Here is a 14,211-nt window from a genome sequence, read left to right as displayed (position 1 = left end):
ACAAGGAAAAAAGCTGCTTTTAAAATATTCTGGCAGAGGACTGGGTTGCTTGTGGGAAAAGTCCGGTTTTATTTTGCTTCTTGGTGCCTACGTTTTCTTTCCTTTTCTCTGATTTCTCTTTTTTCCCCTCTGGAAAATATTGGGACTAAGAGCAGGATGACAAATAATAAAGAGAAAGGTTTGGACTTTAACCAGGCTTTGTGAGTGAAACCTGTGTGGGTGTCTCTATTCTGCACATTTGTTTCTTGTGGTCAGTCTAATACAAAAACCACCTGGAACAAAACCTTTGCAGAAAGGACGCGAAATTCTTGGGAAAATCAATTACTGCTGCCTCCAGGGGAATATTTTAATCGGACGAATCTTAAATGCAAAATTACAAACTCTTATTTGAAATCTACAGGCTCTGAAGAGAGGATTGAATAGGGTTTATGGAAAGAAGGGGGGGAAATCGCCTGTATTTTTCTTTCTTCGGGGTGGGAGGGGAGTGAAACGCCAACTTCCTTCTATTTGAACATTTTCCTAAATGTAATTCGTGGTGCTAAAGGAACCACGCAGTAAGTATCGTGACTGTACCGTTACCTTTTGTTGTATCTAACCTAACTGATCCGACAGCTGCGGGGGGGGGGCGGCTTGAATTTTATACGGGCGCTCCTTTGAAACGAGCATTGTCTTGCAATGTTGAAAAAATGCTTCTTTCGCCTACAAAAGTAATAATCAGTCGCTGGTCTGTATTGGGTAATAATCAGGTTTCAGTGAAAAATATTAGCCTACATAGCCTTTCTTTCCACGGTTAAATGTCTATATATACAATAAACAGCAGAGTATAAATCTATTTGCTATCCTTTTCTTTGACTGGGCATGCTTTATCTATTTATGCAGAAAAGCTCTATATAGATTCACGGATGCATGACAATGTTTCAGCATCAGGCAAGGATGGTTCTGGGAACAAGGTAAAGCCCAAAGATTAATAATATTTCAGCATGAGACCAAAATGGCGACATTTTTTTTCTGTGCTCTAAAAGATACAGATGGTGAACAGCGTGCGTTATTATCTACACAGCATAGGAATATGTCTTTATAAAGGTGCAGGGGTATATTTTACCTAGTCTATTAAGGTCCGTTTTGATTTATCTTTCAAGTTTCAATCTAAAAATTACGGACATTTCGCCTGAAAGAATGAAAAATCGGATTTAAGAACAAGCTTGGGGGTTTCTCCTCGAGTACCTCAAGCCGATTCGGACCGGGGACCCCTACCGGTGCCCGTTTGGGGCCGGGACCGTCTCCCTTCTACAGTACCGTGTCCCCCCCACCCCGACACAAACACACACCCGCACACACATCCGCAACCCCCCCGCAGGAAGAAACGGAACACAAGGCTCCCCTCCCCCACACCTTCAGGCTGCAGTGGGAGGAAAGGCGGCTCAGCAAAAATGAAATCAGTAAAATACATATATATATAAAAAAAATTAATTCGGGGGAAAAACATAGTGAAAGGAAAAGGTAAAAAATCCCCTTCTTAAAGGAGAAGGGAGGAAGGGCGGGGGTAGCGAGTGGAAGTAGAAGCAGAGCGCGCATCCACCCCCCCCAGCGCATTGGTGGTTCAGGCAGATCCTGCTCTCCCACCCTGCTCCCCGGTGCCGGCGGGGCTCCGCAGCCTCGGCCGGGGCTCCAGCCCAAGGACCAGGAGACCCCTCCGAGCCCGCACCCACGCGGGGCTTTATGCTGCGCTCCGGTGCCTGTGCTTCCCACACACGCTTGTACAGGCACACACACACACACACCCCCGGCGCTGCTCCGCGGCTGATCCCCCAGCGGAGCCCGCGGGGAGGGGGCGATCCGCGCCCGCCGGGCACCGCGCAGCGGGTGCGGGAGGAGGCGGCGGCCGCGGGCCCTGAAACCCTGCTGGAAGAAAGGGAAGGAAAAAAAAAAAAAAAAGGAGAGAGAGGGGGGAAAAGGAAAATCTCTCTCCCTGCCTATGAAATGCTGAAAAGGCGTCTCGGGGCCCTTCGGGTGAGCAGATCCTCGTATAAGTTTACAGACGAGTTTCCTAGCTCCCCACGTCACGAAGGGCTCTCCATTCCCCTGCGCTGCAAAGAACATATTCTTAACTCTTTATTATTCAGAATAAAAACTTTATTTTTTTTTTTTCCAGAACGTGAGCAGCAAGGAATGTATAACTTTCAAAACAAATCTAGCCTTTTCAGCTTCACACACTTTTTGCCTAGCTGGATGTTACAAGCATAAAGTATTCAAACGGCGATCTTTTTTCCCAGATTTTATTGCATCGTCATCATCATTATTATCACTATTTTTAATAAAAGGAGTTAATAGGTTCCTTTCAAATGATAATTCTAACACGTGCCGATATGCCATCTAATATATGGCCTCCTGAATATTCAGGGTACAGATATTTTATATATATATAAATATGAACAAATGGGGATAAATAAAATTTTAAACACTTAGATTATTCAATGTTTGCGAAAAAAAAATATAAATAAATCTGAATGTTCACCAGCATACACACATTGAAAGACTTACACGTATCAATAATTGTCCAGGAAGTCCCTGTCCAAGCGCTTTTGATGTCTTTCTTGCTATTTAAAAGAAGTGCAATAAAAAAAATTGCTTCCCCGTGGGATCAATCATGTACGAACAAATTCACATTTAAGAATTCCTTTTATAGAAAATTTGTTCATATACCCTGTTTTGATAAAAGTGTAGAAGGTAAAGTATAAAGCCTCTGCATACTCCCAAAGTGAGACACAAGGCTACAGTTCAAGAAGATAAATATCCACTAGTGAAACTATAGAGCAATTCAAGCAACGAATATTGCTACGTCACATAAACTAGAAAACGCTTTTACGAAAGGAAACAAAACAAACCAAAACGAACAAAAGAAACGAGAAGGGAAGGGGAGGGCACATGTTGGGGGGAGGAGAGAGAAGGGAAGGGATGAGTACTTTCCAAAACTTGGGGGCTTGGTGTTCCTCTTAGTGACTCCTGTCTCTTACAGATGAGTGAGTTTGGGCGCTTCCTGAATTCTTCCCTGAGAAGGATGGTGAGCGGTAAGGTCTGTGTATGTTGGATGCGGATCACAAGGTCCATGGTGGTGATTGTTGGCCATTGGCCCAGCCCCGCTGTAGTCCATGTTGGCAGAGGGAGGATGAGGGAGATGAGTTAGACCAAAGATGGAAGGCCCAGAATTGGTCATGGTCTCCACGTAGTTGCCCCCTACATAGACGGGGCTTCCCTGTATATGTGGATTCCCATAACCGTTGCCTTGAAGAGGATGAGTATCATATTCAGGTGTCACAGCTGCTGTGCCCGTGTATCTCTTTTGAGGAGGTGGGCAATTATTAAGAGGAGCAGTATACGATGCAGGGATGCCATAGGTGTTTTGATGAGGCTTGTTAAATGGTGGAGGCGACTGGGGCTCGTAGGGAACACTGTTTACTAAAGAATGCATAGAGTTTAGGTATCCCCCAGCAGCTGGAGGGACGGGGCTTCTGCTTGGGGACTGTCCTCCTGAAGAGGTCATCATACCCTTTCCCTTTTGATCCTTTTTGTATTTCATTCTGCGGTTTTGAAACCAGATTTTGATCTGTCTTTCTGTGAGATTGAGCAAATTAGCCATTTCTACCCTTCGTGGCCTGCAAAGGTACCTATTGAAGTGGAACTCCTTTTCCAGTTCTACCAGCTGGGCACTTGTGTAAGCTGTACGGGCTCGCTTAGAGGAGGCTTGCCCTGGAGGGCTTTTATCACCAGCACAACTCTCACCTATGTAAATCACACAAAGAACACAATCAGCATGGTGAACCTACACACAGCAACATGAGAAAATGGCCAGCAACACCAGCACATGGAGAGTCCAGCTCCCAAAGTCAAGATGGATGCCCATGCGTGCAGCGTGTACTCCCCCATGGCATGAGCTCAGCTGCACCAAGCCCCAAGCCTCAAAAGAGTTCCTTCACCTAACTAGTGTCACTATACGACTACACTTGCTTCCCTTAAGAATGACAGCATGCAACATATCTTGAGTTTGGTAAAGAGGAGCAAGGAAGGTTCAGGGAAACACAGTGAGGTTTAGAAACTCTGAAAGTGAGCCAGTGGCTCTGCTGACAGAGTGGGATCAGGGTCTTCAAGAACTAGCTGTTCTCCATTGCTGTAAAAACCTAAAGCCCTTTTTTTCTGAAAACCTGTATATATATATATCTATATATCGATATAGATCAGCTACAAATGCCTGAAAGTTAGGTATCTACAATAGAAAATTTTAACATATAAATATAGGATTGTCAGTATAGTGGATTTTTTTATCACGTCTGTTTTATAGCATGAGCATGTGGTAGTGATTGGGAAGTATAATATATATAAAGAAGAACATCCAGTATCTAGGCTTGCATATAGGTATAGAGATATATTTAAATGTTGCTGCTTTTTAATAAAATAAATACATGATATGGAAGGCTGTAAACAGCAGTGTTACCACAGGTTTAAAAAGCAGACTGGCAAAACATTTGCCAAAGTTTTGAACTCTATTTCCAAGGAACATTTAGGCAAAAAAGAAGTCAGAATAAGCCTGACTTCTGAGCTTTGGAGCTAGCACTGGTGTTATCAGTTTGGGTTTCCTTGAGTAATAAAAGCGTTGATATACACTTCCATCCCTCAAATAACATTTTATGGGCTGAAGTTTATAGCACTCCAGAATGATTTTTGTTTACCAGGCTTGTAACTTTGCCAATCAGCTTATTAAAATAGGAAGAGCTTCTGACTGCACACAGGGCATTGATCCTGCCTGCACATGATTATGAGCTATTTTATTCCCGTTACACTTCAGCAGAGATAGGTCACTGTCTTATTAATCTAACAGCACCATGCCAACAAAGTACTCGGGACAAGCCCCTGGCTTAAGGCCTGGGCTGCTCCACTCTGACATGATTTACTGAAGGGGGGATTACCTAAGAAATGTGATAGATGCTGGAGGGCACAAGTGGTTCTGCCACTAGGAAGCAAAGTCAGTTCAGACCCATTCTGCAAGGCTGGGAAAGTTTTGTATGGGTTTTTTTTTTCACTTAGCTCCCCTCAGTGAATAAGCTGAGTGATGCCATGCCCTTTCCAAAAGTTTCACGGGGTCAACTCAGAGGGTAAAAAAAACCCCACCATCCCCTCCTTGAAGTGAAGGTGGGTAAGACGGCCCTCCTCCCCACCAGGTGCAAAGTCAGCCCAGGAATACCCAGTGAGAAGGGGAGCATGTTTCATACCTGAACTGGAACTGCTGTTTTTCTGCTTTGTGTTTTGCCGAGACTCCTTCATCCATGGGAATATCTGTTTGGAAACGGTGGGTGAATTAAGAGCTGGGCTCTTGGTAGGGTTGGCCGGGGCAGGGTTGCTGCTGGCATTTTGAGATGGTGAGGTGGAGGACGGAGGTGGAGGTTGTGACTGCTGGGCTGGAGGCTGTTGCGGTGGAGCCTGTGGGTCAGTGAGGCTGGGGGGCTGGAGAGTCTGGCTGGGGAGGGTCCTCATGCAACTCTCACTGATGTCATTGGCCTTGTGGTGGGACACAGAGCTGCCAGGGGACTGGAGGGAGCACGCAGGGCGATGGTACTCAGTTTCCACAAGTGATGAAGATGGAGGATATTGCTGCTGACTCGCATTATAAGTGAAACCATTTGCTCCTTGGTAGGGGTAGGCACCATAGATTGCAGAGCTGTCGTAGTAGGTCGCTTTTTGCATTTCGTTGTTTCCCAATATTTATTTCGCAAACTGACAGGGTCTTGACACCCTTGGAGAATAACATTGGCACCCCTCTGTCACGTGGCGCTCTTCCTCCAATGGCCTCTCCGGGCAGACCTGGGGTGTGGGGAGAGCAGAGCAGGGTGAAGAAATGGTACAAATCCATCTTACTTTCAATAGCTAAGTGACATGAAAGCCATAAAAGAAAAAGTGGTCAGCAATATTTAGCAGCATGACTTGGCCTCAGGCGTGGAGCATTTCGATATAAAAGCTGCCTGGATTTACTGGCAGCTACAAATATGTGCTTTGCTGCATCGGGATAGAGGCTTTCTAGGTTTGTTTTTTTTTAATATTTCTTTCTTCCTAAGGAGCAGAGCAGGCGGGGTGATCGTTTATCACCAAGAGGCTGTTTTAATACTGGTCTCTGAGATAAGGGTGATCGAGGAATTGGTAATGCAAAGGGGCCGGGCTATTACCTTAGTCCAACTCTAAGATCAAACCCTCTCCTTTAACCAGCATCATTTTATTTTTAGCCTTTCTCTCCTGGTTACAGCTCTTCATACAACTTCAAAGAAATATATGAGATGGTTCTTGTCTACGTGTGTCAGGGGGCAGGAGTGGGGTGGAAAGGTTTGCTAGGCAGAGATATTTAAACACCCCGAACCCAAGTGATGGATCTTGGCTTGTCTATGAAATGCTCGATAGGAAAATAAACGAAGCCAGCACCTTCTCCCCTCTGTGCCCGCACACCACCCCGAGCCGCCTGGGTCATGCACCCTGGCAGCGGTGGTTTCTGCCCGGGTGAGCCCCGCCCGCTGCTCACAGCGGCTCCTCTCGCTCCTGGAGCGTGGCTGGAGCCGCTCCACAGAGCCCCCGAGCCTGCCTCCCACTCGCGAGTGGGTCTGGAGCCTCAACTGCGCCCGGCGCTGTGCAAAGCCCCTTCAGCGAGGCCAGCAGGGGCGGTCGATGGTTTGGTTTTTTCAGCAGTTATTTTCAAGACACTAACTTTTCATGGAATCAGCCAGATCCTACCTGTTAAAACATGATGGATTGGGGGAAAAAAACACACCAGAAACCTGAAAAACCAGCGTTCATCTCCATGACCACGGCTTGAACTTTCCTTCCAACTTAGCGATAATAGGTTCTGTCTTGGAAACTGCTATGTAATTTGATGTATGAGGGTCACTTGGCTGGGGAGAGGGTGGACACAAACTCAGAGAATGCTTCTCCTGCCCGGGCAAATCCCTTCCCCCCACTTCTTTTTTTTTTTTTTTTGGTCACCCATCCTCTTTTCTTCCCTCCCCCCCGCCCCCCCTCCCCAATTAAAATCTACTCGTCACCTGCTTGAAAATAACCAATTAAAAAATCGCCCGTATTAATGAGAGAGGAGACCTGTGTATAACCTCCGATCTAGGTGGTGTTTCCACACGCACTCACATTGTTCTCAGAAACTGAAGTGTGTTCCTCACCGTCCCCCTACCCCCTTGCTGGCAAATAACCACGTCTTTCAGATCAGAAGAGCCTCTTTCCTTTTACCACTTTCCCTGTACTTAAGCAGCTGGATATTTCCCCCCTAAAAACATCTAACAAGGACAAATGCTTAGGGGCGAAAAGCCTTACACAACACAAGCACCAAACGAGCTCATTCTACGCCTTTCAAGTTATACAAGTTCTTAGAAAACAGTATTCCCTTTGTTAGATCGCAACAAAATGAAGGTAACACACCTACAGCAGGGCGGTTACCCTGTTATTGCACTAATCAAGCTCTTTGGATGCTATTAAGCTAATAAGCCGATGGAGATCTGAGGCGTATACACAATTTCCAGCTCCTCACCTCTCCTTCCCTGTGCTATCGAGGCCTGGTGTGATTTTTCTCAATTCCTTTGAAAGAGAGACCATAGACACCACTAGCAGAGGAGAAGGAGGAAACAATCAGCCAGCGGTGATTTCACAAAGGCACCCGCCTTTCATGACCGCGACACCAAATATTTCACCTTCCTTCGGCCGCTGCGAAGTTTTGTGGCGCTGGCAGGACGCGCAGCACGGAGCGGGGATGCGGGGTGCGCTGCTCCCGTAGCTGCCGGCCTGCAGACAATAGGCAACTTTACTTGGAAGGCAAAATATTATTGGAGCTTCGGCCGTCTGCCAGCAAGTAAAAAAAAAAAAAAAAAAAATCAGATCCCGAGTTTGGGTTCGCCAAGTTAATCACTTCCTACAAAGTTATAGAGAAGCGGGGGTAACCTGAGGAGCTCCCGGTCATTCCAGGAGAAAGTGGGAATAGCGGGATTAAGAGCGACAACGACCACGACAGCGTCCTAACGGGAAAGGGGAGAGGAGGTGGATTTACCACCCCAGCCGGTGCCTGGGATGGGAAGAGCTCTCCTCTCCCCTTCGAAGACAAAAAGGCAGGTCTTACAAACACAAACGGGCCCCCAATCTTTCCAATGCCTGTGTTATCGGCTCCATCTCGGTTTGTGCAATACACGGCTCTGCACTTTACCAACTTCTCTTCCCCCACCCAGACAGCCCAGAAACAGCAGATGAAAGTTGCTTGAGGAAGCAAGTTCCCTTGGTTTCTCTCACACCCCACTTCAGCTTTCTCCTTCCTTGCGCTTCCCCCCTTCCCAAGCACATCAGATCTTTACCCTGTAACTCCCAACCGAGCCCCAAATTCTAACTCTAGGACGAAAAAACAGGCAGCCCCCCTGAAAGATTTCCTGAAAGATAAAGACAAAGTTGAGGGAAGGTGGGGGGTGGGGGGAAGAGAGGAGAGAGAGCTGCCTGAACACGAAGTGTAAGGGTATCAGTCACTGCCTGGAAGGAAGCCCCAGCTTGTGAACTCTTCTTGAACCGACATTTAAGTCTACGGTCATAAATCACTGGGACATAAACTCCGCCATTCACGACTGATAGCAGCGTATTTGTGGCCTGCTTACCTTAACTTCTGACGACTGAGGCGGAAGCCAGCATGCTCGCTCTCTCTCTCTCTCTCTCTCTTTTTTTTTTTTTTTTTTTTTTTTTTTTTTTGGAGGCGACACAAGCCAGAGAGCAGGGCTGTCTGCCCCAACTCGATCCCTGTGGCCGCGGGGTGGGCACCGGCTCAGGGCTCAGCTCATCCGCAGCCGGCACCCCCCGGCCGGGAGGGGCGAGTCCTGCCCCGCACGGGATGGGGTCGGCTGCTCCTCACACCCGCCTACCCCTCTCCCCTGACGCTTCCAGGCTGCGCACCCCACCCCGAGCCGGTCCCCGGCGTACCGGGCTCCCCCTGTGCGGGCCACGGAGGACGGAGATGTTTCCCAGGGCTGCTCTGGGAAGGGAAAGGAGAGAGAGGGAAGGAGGAGGGGGGGGGCGGGGGGGGAGTTAGAGTGGGAAAAAAAAAGGAAAATATAAAAAAAAAAAAAAGGAAGGAAGAAAGAAAGGCTGCCGCCTGGGGAAGCATGGGGCAGGGTGGGGGCTGGGGAGGGAGCGCAGGAGCACGGCAGTGAAGGAGTGCGGCCCCCCCGCACCCGGGCGTCACCGAAGTCCAGGAAAATTATGCTAATGAAGACAAACGGCGCTCACAAAGGGTCGCTCTCACCAGCCTCCAGGGTGCTGCTGTGGGGCTTTGAGTTTGTCCCTCTTACCGGTGGGCTTGGGGGGCAGCTGCAGAATAGCCACTCTACCGCTCCCCACGGCCGGGAGCCCCGCACAGCCCCGGCTGAGTCCCGGGGAGGGGAGCAAAGCCCGGAGAGCCAACCGAAGCCCACCAGGATCCCCGCTCTGGGCAATGCTTTCAGAGCCACGCTGGAAATCATTAGAGTTACTAATTATTAACTCATGCATGCGTGAACGCACACACACACAGATGTACGCACAGACACCCCCCTGCCCCCCTGAAATATCCCCAGCTCCCGGGACGGGCACAGAGGCGCTCACGCACGCACATGTGCTGCACAGACGGCTCGGGGTGCCCGCAGCACCCCGTGGGGACTCGTGGGAGGGAGCCTCGCGTGGACGCGGGCCCGGAGCCTCGCAGCTCGCCCTCACCCGCTTCCAGCGGCACCGCCTCTTTCCTCAGCGCCGCGGGGTTTGGGGGTGCTGCTGTCCCCCCAGTTTCCTGCGACAGAAAGACGGCGGCGACCGTGCAAACGATAACTTAAACAAAGTTGCAGATCCTGCCCGTGTGGCAGACGGTAACGGGGCTCTGGGCTCCGTGCGTTAAGAGGAGCCTGCGAATAAAATCTAGGTGTAAACTTGACGTTACTTCGTTAATTAAGGCATTATAAATATAACTAGTCCGTTTAAAGCACGAGGGAACCCAGCGTCATCTTTAAACACAAACAAAGCGAGGGGGAAGCGAGAAATAAAAAGCACTATAAGGCTGGGGTGGCCTCTTACGCATACCAATGGTTTTTGTCATTTATGGCTATGCAAGATTTATGACTTCGTGCACCAAAGCTGTAAACAGAGCACTAAAACAGAAAACACTTGCTCCTTATGGCATAAGTGAGAAGGCACCACATGAAAGGGGAAGCGGCCAGCGTAGGAGGAGAGAAGAGGCAAAAATCCTTCGTATGCGTTTTGCTTCAAACAATCCTGTGAATGTTGCTTTGGAAGAAAAAAAAAAAAAAAAAGTCTTTTTAGTCAATAATCAACCCCACACTTTCTTCTGAAACTGCTGATCTGCCATTCGCCCACTTGCCCGGCCAAATACTCAGAGGCAGCGCTGCGCCCCGACGGAGCCCCCCGGACTGGCGAGGAGGATTTGGAAAGGGAGAGAAAAGATGGGGACTGCCGAAACCTGCGGACACCGGGGAGCCTCCCTGTTTGGGGGCCCCGCCGAAAGCCGGCCGAGTTTTTCCTAGGAGCGCGTTTCAACTTGGGAGCCATCTCCAGCGGGATATTCTGACTAAATGTCTGTATTTAAGAACGGGGAACGGGAAGCGGGGGGAGGTTTTTTTAAAAATGAAAGGATATGTAAGGACTTTAATCGTGAGAAACGGAGTGGTTCATAGGAATATGGAAGTGTTTCTTCCATTCATCTTACTGCCTGCAAAGAGTATTTTGCGAGATTTCTCCAATTAGTCCCGTTTCCCCACGCCCCCTCTCTCCCCAAAGAGGTAATTTTAAACATGAGAAGATGATTATTTTTTTTTATGTCTCCTATGATGTCGGGATAAGTGTCCCAACGCACAGATCCCCGCTGCTTTTATCTGTCTTTCCCTCCCAGAGGCCGAATATTTTCTTTCTGCTCCATTCCGCGGAGAAAGATAGGGCTCAGCTCGGGGAGGGACGGGCAGTGTTTGGGGTTGATTTCTGAGTCAGAAATGACCTGCCTTTTCTCCCCGAAGAGTCCCACTCTGTGGTACTCCCTCCCGTCCCTCCCCCCACCTCCCCCGAATTACTATTTTCCGAATAAAATAATGCCTGTAAAGCGCCTTGTCCTTGGATGCCCCGAAATGGAAGCAGGCAGCACCATAATTCAGGGCTGGTTCTGGGGGATCTCTTACAGACGAAATAGCAAGGCAGAGAGTTGAGGGAGAAGGGGGACAGTTCTGAAAGTGGTGCCTGTCCAAGTCGTTAGAGAGTTAGAAGAGGATATCAGCTGAATTAGAGAAGGACTGGACAATCGAAGAAAGCCGTGGTCAGTCTAAATTGTTGTTTATATTTTCTAACACCAGAGAGGCAACGCACTCTTTGCTATTTTCTCAACAGACTGAAGTTATTTACACAACTCGCCGAAATGCCCCTTTCCTCCAGAACTCTTCTTGCTCTCTTTTACTCTAGAGCAGGACTATATTATTTATGAGTGTTTTAACTGGGTCAATATGCATCCAAACTGGGTCATAAATCAGAGGAAAGGCTGCCAAGTAATTTAGCTGCAATTAAAGCCTGGATTTTATTTTTGAGGCACATTTTGGCCCATTTCAAAATACGGCAACGCCGATCTTTGCTTTTAGACACACAGATGGGAGCAAAAGAGCTCTCCTTCCCTTGCTGAAGAAAGAGACACCGTGCTTCAGTGTGGCGATAAGGGGAAATAATTTTTGGGGTCAGTTCTGCTTCAAGAGCCGCTTTAAAGAGCAGGAAAACGTGATAACATCCCAAACATCACTCTGAAGGTCTCTGCAGAACGGCCGCGAATAGCTCCGAGTGGAAATAACCTTTTTTGTTGTTGTTGTGCTCTCGCTGGAGTTTTTATCATCGTTCACTTTTCTCCCTGTCTTTCTGACCCCTTAAAAGATGAGCAATTACAAACAGCTCGTAAATGGACACAAAATGGCTCAACAGGAATAAACGAGAGGCATGGAGAGAGCTGGAGGAAAGCGAGTCCCAGGGCTCCAACCTTTCCCAAAGCCGGGGCACACCGGAGAAATAGGGTTTCATTTAGCGTTTTGCCCTCTTTGGATAGCCAAGCGATCTTTATTTTTTGTCATTTTAAATTGCATTTATATCTCCGCATTCATATTGATAAGTGTATGCAAATACTTACATAATTATATATGTGGATTTATCTATATTTATGTAAGCAAGGGCATGGATATTAATTTAGAGCTAGTGTAAATTCTCCTAGAAGATACTTTCCACTCCTCTCCTTTTTATTCTCTCTTTCCAGATGCCCATTCAGAGAAGCAGAATAAACCTCCACATTTTCAAGGCTGATTTATTGTTAGAAGCCGTGCCTGGCTCTTGGTTCAGCTCCTTCTCACCACGGAGAAATAAAGAGGAGCGCCTTGGCTCATTTGGGAAGGGGAAGCTTTGCCATGGAGCTGAGCACTCATGCAGCGCTACTCGCACAATAAACAAAGTACCACTAAAGCATCATAAATAAAATGGCAGCACGATCGCACAGTCATCGATTTACGGAGCGGCAGCGGCCGAACAAACACCCATAAAACAACAACCACCGCCGCACACTCGAGCACGACCCCGACCGAGGAGCATCACACACCCCCCACATCGTTTTCTCCGGCTTGCCCAAATACGTAAATAAATAAACACACAAACACACAAATAAAATAATAGAATAAAATGAAGGGGGGAAATATTCAAACACGACAGTAAAAGAGGCTTCCCATCTCTAGCCGGTCATAAATAATGTTAAAATGGCAATCGAGGGGCTGTAGCGGAGGCAGCTGGCCATCAACAGCAGTGTGGGATCTCTATGGAGAAAAATAAATAAAGAAGCAAACTCTGCCTGCTCTGCTCGCTGCAAGGGTAGAGTTGAATATTTACCACAGCAAATTGAAACAAAGGGGGAAGCAGCCTGGCTCCGGGTGCACACACACCCGCACGCACACACACGCACTCACTCCAGCCTCTGCTACTGACCTTTGCCTCGAACAGCAATAACTCACCACATAAATGAACAATCAACGGAAATACCTTAAAATAAAATCCATCCTTTCTAACGAAGCATTTCGTCCTCTCGGCTCGACAATAACCTTTCCATAAGGAACGAAAGCTGTCAGCGAAATGGCCAGCTCTTGTGGGGACGGTGATGGGGGCAGGAGAAAAAAAAAAAAATAATAGAAAGCAGTGCTTGCTCTGAACAGAAACTGGAAAAGCGTAATCGCAGACGGAGCCAGACCGGGTCTCCACTCCAAATGCCACAATAATGCGCTGTATTATGTGCTCACGTGGTCATACGTCAACTTAAATCCTTTTATTTGAAATAGGGAATCATTGAAGGAACAGGGTTTCTTAGCGCGAGCCTTCGCTTTTTAAAGCCTTAACCCAATATATTAAAGAAGAGTTTTAAGGGAGGGGGGGAAAAAAAAATCTAAGAGATGCAGATGACTATGGGGGGAGATTGGTCTGATTCTCTTTCCTCCCACACCAATATTTCTTTACACAAAACCCACTGGAAGGTAAGAGGAATTCTTATAACGCTGCTCCTCGATACTTAGCCTAATTAACCGGCGTTTGTTCCCCAGGCCCGCCACTCTGCTCCACGTCGCATGTCCTCTGCGAGCCCAGAAGAAAGCCCAAATCTTAATGCTATTATTTCCAGCCCCCTTCTAAACGGGACGATTACCAGCCTTCCCCCCACCCCCAGCTCCCTCTACCCTGCCATTGTACAGGGCTTGCTCAACTCCCACACGCTACATCAGGGCTCCTGTAGAAACTAAAAAGACCTGTAATTACCTGACAAAGGCAAAAAAGAGTCTCTTCTAAGAGGCTAGTTGATTTTTGTCCTCGTAACACACTGTGAAGAATACACCTTTCTTCACTGGCGTGCTTCTGAATTTTGCAAAATCTTTTGGGACCTTGCTGTTAAACCTGTGCTTACGCATTTCCTATACAGCTAGTTTGAGTGATGCACAAAATTATAGGTTTCTAACGCTGGGGAAAAAAAAAAATTGGGGAGGGGGGAATTCTTTGCCTAAGGGGAAAAAATTAAGGAAAAAAAAAAGGGAAAAAGCAAAGTTGTATGTGGCCCCTGAGCCAGGCTGCGTCGCCTGTGTGTGAACCCATCACATCTTCCCTGAAACA

General features: G+C 47.7%; 1 protein-coding gene and 1 long non-coding RNA gene across 12 annotated transcripts in view; one reads left to right on the top strand and one right to left on the bottom strand.

Moving 5' to 3' along the window:
* Positions 1-2,230: 2,230 nt before the first annotated feature.
* HOXA3 (homeobox A3) overlaps positions 2,231-14,211 on the bottom strand; it is a 45,098-nt gene continuing 33,117 nt past the window's right edge. For 6 of the 11 annotated variants that reach the window (XM_088053874.1, XM_088053897.1, XM_088053884.1 and 3 more), the window contains 2 exons: positions 5,265-5,853; positions 2,231-3,780 (listed from right to left, as the gene is read on the bottom strand). In XM_088053874.1, the coding sequence (XP_087910000.1) occupies positions 3,011-3,780; positions 5,265-5,736 (1,242 nt within the window). In that variant the 5' untranslated portion in view covers positions 5,737-5,853 and the 3' untranslated portion in view covers positions 2,231-3,010. Of the gene's footprint in view, positions 3,781-5,264; positions 5,854-6,768; positions 6,927-7,570; positions 7,879-13,101; positions 13,401-14,211 lie in introns of those variants that run through there. The other 5 variants (XM_088053927.1, XM_088053916.1, XM_088053887.1 and 2 more) reach the window with 4 other exon arrangements.
* LOC148185207 (uncharacterized) lies at positions 9,985-13,131 on the top strand. Its single transcript, XR_015772354.1, has 2 exons — positions 9,985-10,630; positions 12,332-13,131. It is a non-coding gene; the product is annotated as an uncharacterized LOC148185207 (long non-coding RNA).

The sequence above is a fragment of the Pseudopodoces humilis genome, chromosome 1 (assembly GCF_049639895.1).
Source record: "Pseudopodoces humilis isolate 2021_Gansu_Grassland_sample_001 chromosome 1, ASM4963989v1, whole genome shotgun sequence".
Taxonomy (NCBI): Eukaryota; Metazoa; Chordata; class Aves; order Passeriformes; family Paridae; genus Pseudopodoces; species Pseudopodoces humilis.
The sequence above is the reverse complement of the archived record's forward strand: the minus strand, read 5'-3'. Positions and strand labels throughout refer to the sequence as shown.